A 14,997-nucleotide genomic window follows, 5' to 3' on the forward strand; every position below is an offset into this window, starting at 1 on the left:
TAAAAGGATCATACACCATGGCCAAGTGAAATTTATCCCAGGAATGCAAAGATGGTTCATCATGCAAAAATTACTCCATTTAACACACCATATTAATAAACTAAAGATTTAAAAAACCAAATCATCTCAATTAATGCAGGAAAAGCATTTGACAAAATCCAGTACCATTTCTTGATAAAAATACTCAGAAAACTAGGAATAAAAGGAAACTTTCTTAACATGATAGATGGCATGTATAAAAATCCCAATTATCATTATACTTGATGGTGAAAGACTGAATGCTCTCCCTTGAAATAAGGAACAAGACAAAGATTTCTGCTGTCTCCACTTCTATGCAACATTGTACTGGAGATTCTGGCCTGGCAGATTCTGGTAGTTATGCAAGGAAAAGAAAGAAAAGGCATCCAGGTTGGAAAGGAGGAATTAAAATATTCTGTAGTCACAGATACTACAATCTTATATATACAAAGTCCAAAAGAATTTATACACAAAAATTCAGAGCTAGTAAGCAAATATTTCTATAGACTAGCAATGAATAATGAAGTAAGAAAGTACTTCTATTTGTAAAAGCATCAAAAAATTCTTTTTTATAGTTTCCATTTTTTTTTATATTGAGATTTCCCATTTGTTGGGTCAATGTTACCATATTCTCCTATAATTTGAATAATGTTTCCTTCCATTCTTTTAGTATGTTTATGACAGCAGCTTGAAGTTTTTATTTTCTAAGTCTAATATCTGTGTCTACTCAGTTTCTATTAACTGCTTTCTTTCTCACTATAGCTCACATTTTTTTCTGTCTCTTTACATGTCTTACAATTTTTCCTTCAAAACTAGATATTTCATATAACATACTGTAGCAACTCTGGAAGCTGACATACTTTTCAAATTTTTTTTTTTAAACCTCAATCTCCCTGGCCTTAAAGAGTAGGATCTGAGTTCCCTGCAGTTTGGATGTCTCTGCTCAAGTTTTAATTCTTATCCACATTTTTTTAGCCTGGCTTCCTAGAGAGGTCAACTTGTATCTAAATTGCTTAGTTTTCAGCTAGTTATTTGGGCAAAGATATGCTCAAACATCTTAGGCCTGGCTCTTTAACCTGAGCATGTGATGGAGACAGCACATTCAAGGCTTAGCCAATTCTCAAGTCTGCTTTGGCTCTTGCCTTCTGCTGGATACTCTCAAGTCTTCCCTGTCCGTGTACATAGTTTCACAGTAAGCCAAGGATATGTGAAGAGCTTATTATCCCTTTACAGTCCTCTCATTTCCAAGGTCTGCCTATTAAATTGTTGGCTGGTTCCCCACTCATCCCAAATGGCACCACAATCTTGAGACCTGCAAATATGTGGATTTTCCCAATTTTTTTCCTACCAAGCTCATCACTTTTAGTGGACAAATACAAGTTGTTACTCATTGCCCCAAACTAAGTTACCCTAAGACTGCTGGTTTTCCAAACTCTTGATTTTTGCCAAAGGTACCAGAGTAGGGGGCACAGTAGGGGCCTCGTGAAGGAGTGGTGTAGACTTCCACTCTTCTTACCTGAAGTTCTAGTGGTTTTCCTGAGAATAAATGTGTCTCAATTTGTTGTCTGCCTTTGGTCAATTTCCAAAGCCCAAATTAGTTTGGGGTAATTTTTCCTGGTAATTTATATGTTTTTTTTTGTTTGTTTTTTTTTTTTTTGGTTTGGAAAGGATTCACCAAACTCTTCATAGCCAAAGTTGGAAGTCCCTCTCTTGTGAATATTTTTATGCCCGTCTTCCTCATTTCACAGACGAGAAAATGAAGATTCAGGGAGACTACATCATTTGTTTACAGTTAAGGGACTACATGGTTTTAAAGGGCTAATTTGTCCCTTAACAAGTAGAAGATATATGGAACATGGTCACTGGAACCAAGAAACACCTTGTTTAAAATATGTCTGACTTTGTATAGCACATTCTTTGAACCTTACTCTTCTCTTTTGTGAAAGTGAAGTGATTGTTATAATCAGCAGATAATTGATTATATTTAAGTGGATCTAAATGAGTCTTATTTATTCAGAGGAAAGGAAATTTAATAAGTGGGTAAAGGGAAGATAAAACCAGTACCAGTAAAGACGGATAAAAGTAAAAAAGCAAAATACTAAGCTGAAATATCAAAGCATATTTAATATACTTTGCATATGGTTTGTGGTAGGCAACCTGCAAAATTGCCCTCAGTGACCCCATCTCCTGGATTTACATCTGTGTAATCCTTTCTTCTTGAGTGTAACCTGGATTTACTGACTTACTGCTAATGAACACAATATGGCAGAAGAAATAGGATGTTATTTCTGAGATTAGGTTAAAAAAAACTGTGGCTTTCATTAGGGGTGTTCTTGGTTCTGTTGCTCCTAGGGAGTGAGCTACCACGTTGTGATCAACCCTATGGAGAAGTCCACATGGCATGGCAAGGAATTTAAGCATCTGGCCAACAGCCAATGAGGACCTGAGGCCTGCCAACAACCAAGGGAGTAAGCTTGGGCAAAAGTGCTCAAGCCCCAGTCAAGTAGCTCAAGCTTGATTAAAACCTCCTAAGAGACCTTTGATCAGAGAGACCCAGTTAAGCAACAGAGAGATTCCTAATCCACAGAAAATATGAAATAATAAGTGTTTGTGGTTTTAAACTACGTAATTTGTTAAACAGAAATAGATAACCAACATATGTTTAAATATTCCTGCTCTTGGTTCTATCATTAAAATGCTATCTTACCTATACCCTAACTCCTCAAAAAGGAACTACTCTGCTCCATGCTGTTTTCTTAACTCATTTAACAAACATCTGTGCGCATGTCCCTTGGCTTCTGTGAGAGACACTAAGACATGAGAGTTGTTAACCGGCTTTAAGATTATATAGTCAAAGGTATTTCTGAATTATTTTTGGATAATTTGAGATTCAAGAGAAAGAGCATTTCAAAGATTGCTTTGAAGAAAGGGAACACAGGTCTATAAAGGATTGACCTGGAACAACATTTTTGTTAAATAAAAAAAGAGAAAAAATGACACTGAAAAAAAATTGAGATGGCACTTGCATCAAGCCAGGAAATTGCTTACTTTAACACAGGACTATTAGCAACAGCTTGAACACGACAGAAGTCTAAGCCAAGTAGGTATTCTAAGGCTGCAGAAGATCCAGGGATCTATCATCTCACAGCTTGATGCTCTTTCATCACTACCTTAATTTATAGGGTTGAAGATGACTTACTCTTTTAATCCAGGTGGTCTAGCCCTGGAAAAGGGAAGAGGAAGCAAAGGACAAGTAGCTGCATTTTATAGTGTAACTTGGAAGTTGTATATATTGCTTCCACTCACATCCTATTACCTAACATTTAGTCACATAGCCACCCCCTACCCATAAGAGAGGCTGAGAAATAGTCTCTAGTTAGGTGGTAATGTGTCTAGCTAGAATATAGTGGGTTCTGTTACTAAAAAGAATATAAGGATAACGAATGTTGGGAAACAGCAGTGACTTCTAGTCGGGACCTGGGTTGAAAAACAAACTTAATATTCTTGATCTTTAGTGGCAGCTGTGGATAATAGAACTAAACTATTAATTAGCAGAAAATGTACAAGTCATATTACTGATATAATGTGAACTAATCACTACCAGGTCAATATCCAAGAATTATTAAGCCTTGAAAGATTCTACTTTTGACCGGGGCATTGGTATGAGGTATCAGAAGATATTTCAGACTAAAGAAACTTCCAGAGAATGCACTGTTGCTTAATACTTGACCATATACATCCCACAGAATATTACAGTACTTAAAAATCAAATATACCAAAACCTACATTTGGCTATTTCATTTCTTGATGAAGAGATCTTGTTATCAGACATTACTACAAAAAGGAGTTAAGGTTTATGAGCATGCAGGTTGTATGCAAGTTACAGAAATACATGAAAAGAAGTAAATCTATGTAGCTATTTCACATTGACTACCTCCTGTGTGTCAGTTCAACTCTTTTGGCCTTTTCAATTTTTTTCTCATGTACATCATATTTTGCCTCTTTCTTAAATATTCTACTTAGCATTGTCTGCCAAAAGCTTGAAAGTAAAATGTACTAAATAGTCTGTTGAATAAAGCACCATTTAGAAAAACAGAGACACAAAACATTAATTTCTGGTACTTTTCCAACCATACAGCCAAAGGGAAGTCACAGATTCTAAAACTACTTCCTCATCTACAACTTAAAATAATTTCTCACAATTTAATTATTAAAATTTAAAACACAGCAAACTAATCAAATTCCAACTATTACTACATAGCATGTTAGTCTCTAGCAAAGTCAGACATTCACACAAAAACAAGTTTTATTCCACAGCCAGTCACAGAATTCAATAAAACCCAAGAGTCTTTTTTTTTTTTTTTTTTTTGAAGTATTTTGGGAGGAAACACTATGAAATGATGGGTCCTTCTGACATATCTCCATTATTCTCTGAGCACTTCCTTGCATTCTGGCACAAAATATTCTAGGCTCATCCTATGCTTTCCTGTTTCAGCCCTGGAATCAGTCATTTCTTCAAGGAACAGACTCTTTTTAGCGGCAAATGGTATGTAGAAGCTAAGATCTGGATACTAAGTATACTCACTGTTATTGGGTATTGCAGCTCGAAGACCATCTCAGAGGGCAGAGTGAGGGACTGCACATGTAACCAATCTCCCATCACTGCTGCTAGCTTCTCCTACCCCATTTAAAGTCATTACAAAATAATGGCTATATTTCCCTGTGCTGGATAATATGTTTGTTGCTTCAAGATTGTTGCTAAGTATAAAATAGGATATTTAATCAAAGGTAAGCAACTTTCTAAGAAACTATTATTTTAGTATTAAATACTTCCATATTTGCCTTCACATATCTTCCCTTACATTCCCTATGATTTATATAACCTGGTATCCCAAGTCGGTAAAGGTTACTCCCTTGACAGCTACTTATTACAAGGCACCAAAATTTATAGACTTCTCAAATGAGAAGAACACAAGTCTTACCTTTTGGTAGCCTGATCTTATTAAGTTAACCAAGATTACTAGGCATTCTTCAACAAAGAAAAATCTTGAACCTGACTTCCTAAGGACACTCCATTTCAGCACTGGCTAAAATCATCCCTAAAACTCCAGAGACATAACTTCTAGAATTTATATGGCACTGGAGCCTTAAGTCAAAGCATTTATGAAATGCTACATGTAACTTAGTTCCTTTTACCCACTAGAAAACTACATTCAAAGCTTTTAAAAGTCACATTACTTTTTTTCTTGAGTCCTATTTCCATTGCTTTTATCCTTGTTTTCATATTTGAAAAAAACAGATCAGGCACATAAGCCTTCCTTCCAAGCATATTTTGCTTATAAAAATTCCTTGATCACTAAAGCAACCTGTGGGTAACAGAGCTGTAAAAGAACAGATTTAATACCTATTGACACAGTCAGAGATGCACACACGGTGAAGCAGTTTTTTAATGGTGGTGATGGATTCTGAGTCTCTGACCTGGTTTCCTTTGGAAAGGAACAGTCTGCTGACAGAGAGCAAAACATCTAAACATACAGCACACAAAGCCTCTAAAATTTAAATGTAGATCTCAAAATACCCAGTTACTTGAATAGCAACTACTTAAAGAAAAATATTCCATTGCTATCACTTGATAAAACTGTTATTGTACTTTCAGTATATAAAAATCTAATTGTGATATCAGTAGGTAAGGTTGCTTAAAGTTATAAAGGCAACAGGTAGCAAAGACTGAAGGTAGCTTATTTGATCCCAAAAAATCCATTAACCAGTCAAAGATCAAATGTAACTGGCTTAAGTACTCAAGAAAATGCTATTCCCAAAGCTGACCTCTGAAGAGCCATTCCCTGCTTCTCAAATTTCTTGTATTTAAAGACACAATTCAACCCTGCACACCCAATTATAAAATTAGCCTCTGACTCATAATGGTTAGAAGTTGGCTGGTATAAGTTTCCCCCTACCTCCGAATTCAGGAATCTCTTTCATAAAATCTCTGAGAGATTATTCAAGCCCTCTTACACCATATACTGAAAAGATCTCTAGACCTGAAAACACTGAGTGGAGTTCCAGCCCAGGATCTGCCATTCACTATGTAAAATGTCTTGGGGTAATCATTTCACTTCTCCAGGCCTGTTCCTTCATGCCTAAGAAGTAGGGAGTGACCAGATGACCTCAAAGGTCTCTTCCTGTTCTGAAGTTACATAATTATGATTTCCAATGAAGCTCACTATTTCAAGAAAGAATTCATTTCATTTTTACACAGCTCCTACAATTAGAAAGGACTTCCTAAATTTTCAGATATTCACATTCTTCAACCTTGAAATTCCACTTCTTGCAATCCACTCTAAGAAAAAAAAAAAAATGACCACACGTGCAAAGAAAACATCTATTAGCATAAATTGGAAAAATCCATTAATAGAGAAATAAATACAGTATGGTATAACACTATGTGATGCTATACAATAGTTTTAAAAAAATGAAGGAAACGATATACTCACCAATAAGGAAAGAACTCCAAATCATACTGTTAATGAAAAAAAATGCAGAACTTGTACATTTTGATGCTATTTATGAAAGATGTTATGAAGTTTTACACAGGCTTTCTACAATGATAAAAATATTCTGATCTGCACCGTCCAGTACAGTAGCTACCAGCCACACATGACTACTGATCTCTGAAATGCAGCTATTGTGACTGAGAAATGAATTTTAAATTTAATTTAATTTTAACTACTTTAAATAGCCACATGTGGCTAGAGCCTACTGTATCCCACAGTACAGGTCTAGAAGAACAATCTAAACTGGTAACAGTGGTATAATTACCTCTGTAAATGAAACTAGATGGTAGGGTAGGGGTGAATCAAGGCAGACTTTTGCTCTACCTACAGTATTTGAATGTTTTAAAGCAAGTAATACTTATAACTTACATAAAAATAAAATTTAAAAAGGTTTTGATATTGAACCAAAAATCTGCCTATGAATCACTATAGAAAGATTTTAGTTTTTGTTCTGCTTTTGCCATACCTAGAAAAAAATAAGCAAGTATGGTAGTTTGAGTCAACTTCCCTAAAAACACCCTTTAAAACACATTTCCTCACTTTCCTCCAAACTCTCTTCCCTTCACATCCCCTTTTTCTGCAACTATAGTAACTTCTGGTACAAAGGATGTAGCAATACAATTATTACTATCGACCCATTATCAAGGCATACTTTCTAATGGGGGTAATAGCTTCGGTAAACACTGAAAACCTTCTATCTCAATTCATTCCAGACAGTCCAACTCACTCTGTGCCGAAAACCACTAGAACCATGAAACCCACACAGAGTATCTTTATCCAAGTTTCTGATACAAGTAATGGAAATCTACATAACATGTCTAAATAATCCAACACAACAAGGGAAGTCCAATGAGTGATTTCCAAATGTTCCTTAAACCAAGTTTTCAACAGTTCCTAGGAAAAATGTGAAAAAGAACAATGTAGCAGACAAAATAAACTTATTCTATAGGAATTGTATTTATTATGAAATCACATCCTTACTCCTTTTTGTTTGTTTTTATATTAAAATGTTCTCCACCTCATGAAATAATGATTTAGGCAGAAAGTAGTAAGTACCTGGTTTTTGTTTTATTTTTAAACAGTCTTACTTGCCAGATAACAAGATAGCAATCAAACCTCTATACCAAATATTTGCTGATATTTAGTTTGTTCACATCATCTACTAATTTAAAGGATTGAAGAAAGTTCCCTCTGCCCTAAAATGCACACCCTGAACATATAGAGGCGGCAATTACTCCTCCAAAAATACACCTCATTTTGATACAAGGAAAAGTTAAGTTTCCCCACTCCTTTACTATATTATTTACAAGAATATTGTATCATAATAAAGATCCAAACACACAGGGTTATAAACATGTAAAAAGTCTAATCAAAATATATTGTTGACAATAACAATTATAATTGATGACAGTTACTTCAGTAACAATAAAAGTAGCCAAATTCTTTTGGTTAGTTTTAAATATCGTCCACACTGAAAATGGAGGTTTATATTTACTAAGCTCCAGAGAGTTGCAGGGGTGAGGGTGGGAGAGAAGGGAAAAAATAAGGAAAAAATAACTTTTTAATACTAATTTACTACAAACTGTCACATAATTAAGTTTATCACTAGCACTGACAAAATTGCAAATTTTACTTAGTAGTTGAAAGTGACACAAAGCTCCCACAGGACACCTACCTCTTCTCCATCCATCCCCTCAACAAAAAAAAAACTTTTGTCTTCACCTTCTGGTAATCTGTATGCTGTTATGTAAGGGTTAAAATATATAAAGGCAATAAAACATAGCATAATAAAAGAGTTTTCAAGTCAGGCAGGCCTAAATTCCCCAGATCTGCCCATTACTGTCTGTCTGTGACCTTGGGCAAGTCATTCAACCTCTTCAAGCACCACTAGCTTGTAAGCTCCATAAAAGCAAAGACCACTTCTGCCTGACTTAACAACTGAAAGCACTTGGCACTGAAATACCAGTTTCTTCATGTATAAAGTAAGGAGGTGAACAGTATTTCTCTCACAGCATTAACTGAAGGATTAAATGAGATAATATGTATATAAAGCTCTGGCACAGTGCCTGATCATGGTAAATGTTCAATAAAAGTTAACTGTTATTGACATCAACTAGCAGCTATCAAACCTGAAAGTACTGTTCGAAGACTTTCAAACACTAACATACAAAGTAAGTGTAAACTGCTAGTAAGTGTAAACTGCTCAACTTACAAAAAAAAAAAAAAATACTTCACACAAAACCTATGAGTAGTTTCCAAACCACTGGGCTGGGAATCTAATAATAGATGAACCCTGAATTGTGTGCAACAGACCCAAGCTATTAAATGACACTCAGTAGACTCCAAGTTTTTCTACTTCAAAACACAGGCCATGAGCATCCTCCCCATTGGCTTCCCAGTCTCCCCTTTGGACGTCTTGGGCTGTCAGGGAACCCCCTCCTCCGCGCTTAGAGGGAGGAGAGAGAAAACCTAGGCGGAGGCCAGGGTTGGGGGAAAGCGCGCATCCCTGCGCCACTCGCCCAGACCCACCTTGAGCAGGATGGATGGCGGCAGCTGGTTGATGTCTGGGGTTTCGGGGGGTGGCTCCCTGTGACAGTCGCAGGGGTTTTCGGGGAGTTCTTGACAGTCCGAGTCGCCGCATTCGTGCTGCTGCTGCTGCTGCTGCTGCTGCTGGGCGGGCGAGGGGGCGGTGCCCCCCGCTCGGACAGCGTCCCCGCCGGCCTCTGTCGGGGCACCTTCTGAAGTGGGAGAGGAGCGCGAGGGGCAGAGAGGCTGAGGTGGCTGCTCCGGGCCCTGGCAGCAGCCGGCGTCGGGGGGCCGCGGCGGCGAGGCGCCTCCCCCCGCAGGGCCTCCTCCTCCGCCGCCGCCGCTGCCGCCGCCGCAGGCCCCCCCGCCGCAGCGGGGCTGCTTACAGGGGGTGCAGGCGGGGACCCCGGCCCCCTTCCGCTTGCACACCATTTCGGGGGGCGTGGGGGTCTCGGCCGACGGCGGCCCCCGGAAGAGCTGCAAGGCGGCGGGCGGCCCCAGGAAGCGCACGGGCCCCACGCTGGCCAAGAAGAGGCTCCGGCCCTGCTGTTCCCAGGCGGCGGCCGCGGCCAGCCCCAGCTCTTTGCAGCAGGAGGCCGGCGACGAGGCCGAAGCGGCGGCGGCAGCGGCGGCAGCGGCCGAGGATAGCAGGAAGCGGCGGGCGGCGGCAGCGCAGTCCTCGGCAGCCAGGGCCGCGTAGCGCCGCGCCAGGTGCTGCGAGGAGGCGGCCGCGGCGTAGGCCCCGTCCCGCGGCGACAGCGAGAGCGGCGGCTCCTCCTCTAGGCCGGCGGGGGCGGGCGCGCCGGGACTGTGCACGATGAAGCAGAGCATGCAGGGCCCGCGGAAGAAGCAGTCCCGGCTCCGGGGCGCCGCCGGCTGAGGGGGCGCCTTGGCTGGGGTCCGGCGGGGCAGCCTGAGGAGAGGGCGGCGGCGGCGGCACCAGCTGCAACAGCGAGGCCTCTTCTGGCTCGGGCGGTTACGCGGCTCTTTCGAGAGAAGGTGGCCCATATAGAAGGCCCCGAGGAGGGGGACCGGGACAGGGAAGTAGGGAGGCCCGGAGAGCCGGGCTCCCGGCAGCGGGGCAGGCCTCTCACTGGCTCGGCCTCGGGCCCGCGGCGGGGTCGCCCGCCCTGCGCACACACACGCACACACGGGCACACACGCGACGGTGGGGGGTGGGCGTCAGCTGCGGGCCGGCCCGGCGCCCGATGGGGGCTACATGCTTTGCCCCGGGAAGCCGGGAGAACGATGGGCGCGAGCTTTGGGGACGCGACGGAGGGAGCGAGCCTGCCGGCTAGGCGACCAGTCCGAGCCTGGCCCGCCGACTCAGTCAGTCAGTGCAGCGGCAGGGGTAACGCGGGGTCCGGCTGGGACCATTTTAACTGCGGCTCCGCCGGTGGCGCGCGTGCCCGCGACACAGCTCAGAGCCGCAGGAGCGCGCGGCCCGCTCGAGGAGGGGGCGGAGCCGCGGCGGAGGCGCGCTCGGGGTGGGGGCGCGGGCGTCCGGCTGCTCACCCGGGACAGCCTCTAGGCAGGGATTGCTGGGAGGCGGGCCGGCGAGGGTGCTGGGCTCGCGGGGCACGGCGCGCGCCCCTCCCTCCGGTCGCCCAAGGTTTCGCGGAGCCCACGCCCCTGTTGTAGGGCGGGAGGAGACGCTTCCGAGCCAGCTGTGTGACATCCGTTTGCACAGCCGCGCTGACGTCTGTAGGTGTAAGTTCAAGAACTGCCATTGGCCGGGAGCCGCTCGACTCTTTCCCTCACCCCCACCTCCCGACACAGAGACCGGAGCCACCAGGGAAGGGTAAGCCTGGTTCCGCCGGAAGGCCGACCCGGGTCCTCGGCGGCCCCCCGGGTGGAGTGGCGGATGCGCGGCCCTGGGCTGGTGCGGACCCGTGCTCTCCCGTGAGGGGTTAATGAGTAGTGCCGCGCCGCTCCGTTTCGCCACTTGTTTTCATACTTGTTGCTTGAGGCCGACTACTGACTTTCCATAACTTTATGTCAAAATGAAAGTGTATATCAAATTATCCTTACACGCCAGAAAGTTAAACAGCTTCTCAACCTAGTGAGTCACCCAGTATCTCAGGGCGCTAGACTTTATTGCCTGCACCCTCGGAGTCCCCGTCTGTCCATCCATCATATACAGTACTTTAAAAATGATTGTGCAGTGCCTGCTATGTGATGAACGGTTCTAGGGGGACTCTGAAGACCCAGGTGAGAAAGAAAAGAGGAAGTATACTTTGCAGACAACCCTTTGGAAGGTTTGACTGTAATGAGACCATAGAGATAAGGCAGTATCTAGAGTGTTACCTGGTGTTGAAGGGTTAGTTTTCACAAGGGAGAAAGCGAATGGCTTCCGCAAGGGAGGAATTGAAGAAGCTGAAGAGAATGAGCGGGTATAAAGGAGGCGCGAAAATGCGAGAAGATCACACAAGACCCCTGAGAAGATGGAATGGTGATGACGCTGGGAGGGATACCGTCTTCACTGTGTCTGGAAGGAAGGAGGAAAGGCTAGATCAAGAATAAATACAGATAGGTGGACATTTCTGACAAGAAACTGAAAGAGTTCTTTTCAAACGGTCTCTGTTTTCCTGTAAGTGGAGCCTGGTTACTTGCTGAAAGGTGGAAGGTGGCCGATTTTTTTTTTTTTTTTTTTTAAGCTACTTAAGATAACTGAGAGACCTGACTGAGGAAGCAATATTGCAAGATTCAAGGCCTGCCCGCTTAGGGACCACTGTTTAAGCTTATGTGACTTTCCCACCACAGTGGCCCGCCACACCCAGCCTTCACCGACATACCATCAAAATTTTGCTAATAGAGCCCTCTTTGTCAGGAATGACTTATTTTAGATCTGCAAACATTCAGACATCTCCCTTTCTGAGTTTAGTCACAGTAAGATGGGATTCCAAGAAACCTAGAGGCAAAGATTCACAAAAGAGTTTATATATATATATATTTTTTTTTTTTTTCAATGCACTGCCTAAACTACATTTCCCTACAGATATTATCCACACAGCCTTCATCCCTCTGATTTTAGAAGCATCTTCCAGGGCCCCAGAGCTTCACTGGTGAGGAAGGGAAATCCTTCGCATCTCTTCCAGCCTACACTTTGAGCAAAAGGAGAGGGTATTCTAAGCCTTTTTATTACTTTCTGTCAAAATTGTGGACCAATTAGTTTCATATAAATTAAACACACATGACCCAGCAATTCCACTTACAGGTATTTATTTATCTGAGAAAAAGAAAAGCATATATCCACAAAAAGACTTGTACAAAAATATTAATAGCAGCTTTATTCATGACCAGCAAAATGAACATGAAACCTAGATGTCCATCAGTAGAACAAACTGGTATACTCATTGGATAGAATACTACTAAGCAATTAAAAGGAAGGGAGGAAGGGAGGGAAACAACATGAATGAATCACAAAAACTTAGGCTGATTTATACTGTGGAGTTGGAGCCCTAGAATCTCTACCTGATTTTACCAGGCTCCCCATGTGATTACTACATAGACAGCCTGGCACCATGCAGACCTATTAGAACTACACACAAAATCTAACTACAGCTTCTTGTTTTCAGAGATGAAGCAAGTGACTCTGAGACTTTTGAAGTGGATTCTGAAATTCACAGCACCCGTTCTTATTTCCAGTTCCAGAGCCATTCAGCCACAAGCAGGTGGTTGCTTTTCTCTCTACCACAGCATGTAGCAGAGGCTTTCATATGTTTTAGTAAGGATTAAGTACATTACTAATATTGTCACCAGAGATATAAGGAGTTTAAGAACTCATTACCCTAAATAATAACACTGATACGTATTCTAAATATTCAGGAAACAGAATTATGAGTAAGAGTTATAAATTGCAATTTAGAGACAATTATAGCAGTTTGTTAGAAAAAAGAAAGCAGCCTGAACAACCAGGAGCTGGCCTGTACTATTCACTAGGCCTTGGTGTTACTGGCATTCTTAACTAGGTTTGTGTGTTCTGTTGAACAAAAAACAATATCACAAAACTTCAACATCAGATGTGGCCACTCTGTGACCATAATAAATGAGACAAAAATAAGATGCCTTCGTAATGTCTGAACACAGCACTCTCCAAACCACAAAAATGAACATTCTGCCTAATATAAGTGATTACTCTTTCTTAACCAATTACAACCTAAGCCTTGCTCCACTGTTCCTACCTTCTAGATAACAATTATTAAAATATCCAACCATAGAATAACCGCTCCTTCCTGACAGCATCCAATCCAGACCAAAGCCTTGAACTTTCCTCAAAATCACCAACCACAAGCCAAAATCCTATAAGTCTTTTACACCTTCTTACTGAGACTCTCCACATTTCATCACATTGTACTATGTGCCTGTTTGTAACAAGTTAATAAACCCAACATGGTTTGACTATGGATGTGTTCCTGTTGGTTTTTGGCTGGAAAGCATTAACGATCGTAATCAAATGTCACTATCCTATCAAAAATCACTCCCTCCTTATGCTGTTCACCTTAAATTTTATATTGCTGTTTGTCTATTATATCTCAGTTAAAGAAATAAAATTAAATTACACACCCCTTTACTTTTCCTCTTACCTTGCTTTTATTTTCTTTATATCTCATTATCACGTTTATTTTGTCATTTTTTTTCACTTTCAGTCTCTTCTACTTGAGTGTAAACTCCATGATGACATGGACTCTGTTCAGTTTTTAGGAAGATAATCTGGCAACCTTATAGAAGATGGACTAGAGGAGGAAGAGGCTCTTAGCAGGAAGACCAGTTAAGACTGTTCAGAGGGTCAATGGATGGGCCTTAAAAGCATGAATTAAGGCAATCATGGTGAGGATAATGAAGTAGAAGTGGGATTGAGAAACATCTCTTACATGGAATTTTCAGGATTTAGTAACTTGCTTATGAATTAGGTAGAGGAGGGGATGCTGGATAGGGAAGAAATGAAGAACCCCAAAACAGCAACTTGTATATTCATATAACTTATTTCAACAGATAACATTGTGGTGTAATAATGGATTGTATAATATAAAATATATACATGTTTGAATAAAATTCAAACTTAGGGTAGATATGTGTTATTACATGGTCAGATTCACCCTGAAAGCCAGTATGTAAATTTAAAATATTGAAAATGGTTTAAAAGAAAAGCCTTTTCTTTCTTCTTTGCTGAGGTGAAATGTATGTACACACTTTAAAATTCACATTTGCCTATAAAAACACACCCAAGTATAAACGGCTTTCATGCTTGCAGTTGGGTAATGATGGTTGTTACAAATGGCTAAAACATCCCATGGCACCAGTGATAAAAGTAGAACAGTTAATGTGCCATTGATCCCACTGATTATAAAGGTGCAATGAATGGCCAAGAAGGACACTCTAGGGGCAGAAGACATTGTTTTATGTGTCTGGAAATCATGTAACACCCCAGGCGTTCAATAAATTTAATCCCTTATCAAATTGCGTTTTTGCTGCGATACTGAAAGCCAAAAGCAGAGAAACAACTTAGCTAGCTTTCAGAGAACTCCCTTCAGGAGGTCATCTGTCCTCTTGAATAGTTTGTTTCAGGCCCAAGATAAAAGTTCCGTTTTTACCTTACTGTTCCTTCCTCAGCTCTTCGCATGACTGATTCATGCTCATCTTCCAGGTCTCAGCCCAGGTACCACCTCCTGTCACAAAAGCTCTTCCCTGGTTACCCTGTCACACCACTCTGTTCATTTTCTTCACAGCAGTTATCACAGTTCACTATCACCTCAATCAGAATTAAGCCCTACTTTGTTTACTCTTGAATCACCAGCACATAAAATGGCTCATCAGTTTCATTTTTAAATTTTATTATATTTTATCACTTGCATTTTAAAGGGAATTATTCTGGGTGGGCCTGATATAATCATGTGAA

The 14,997-nt window shown here is 41.5% G+C and overlaps 1 protein-coding gene across 1 annotated transcript in view; it reads right to left on the minus strand.

Moving 5' to 3' along the window:
- FBXL17 (F-box and leucine rich repeat protein 17) overlaps positions 1-10,526 on the minus strand; it is a 439,198-nt gene extending 428,672 nt beyond the window's left edge. Inside the window, exon 1 of the mRNA XM_010971766.3 lies at positions 9,102-10,526. Within this exon, the coding sequence (XP_010970068.2) occupies positions 9,102-10,106 (1,005 nt within the window). The 5' untranslated portion in view covers positions 10,107-10,526. The remainder of the gene's footprint in view (positions 1-9,101) is intronic.
- Positions 10,527-14,997: the final 4,471 nt, after the last annotated feature.

Source organism: Camelus bactrianus, chromosome 3 (assembly GCF_048773025.1).
Source record: "Camelus bactrianus isolate YW-2024 breed Bactrian camel chromosome 3, ASM4877302v1, whole genome shotgun sequence".
In the NCBI taxonomy this organism is placed as follows: Eukaryota; Metazoa; Chordata; class Mammalia; order Artiodactyla; family Camelidae; genus Camelus; species Camelus bactrianus.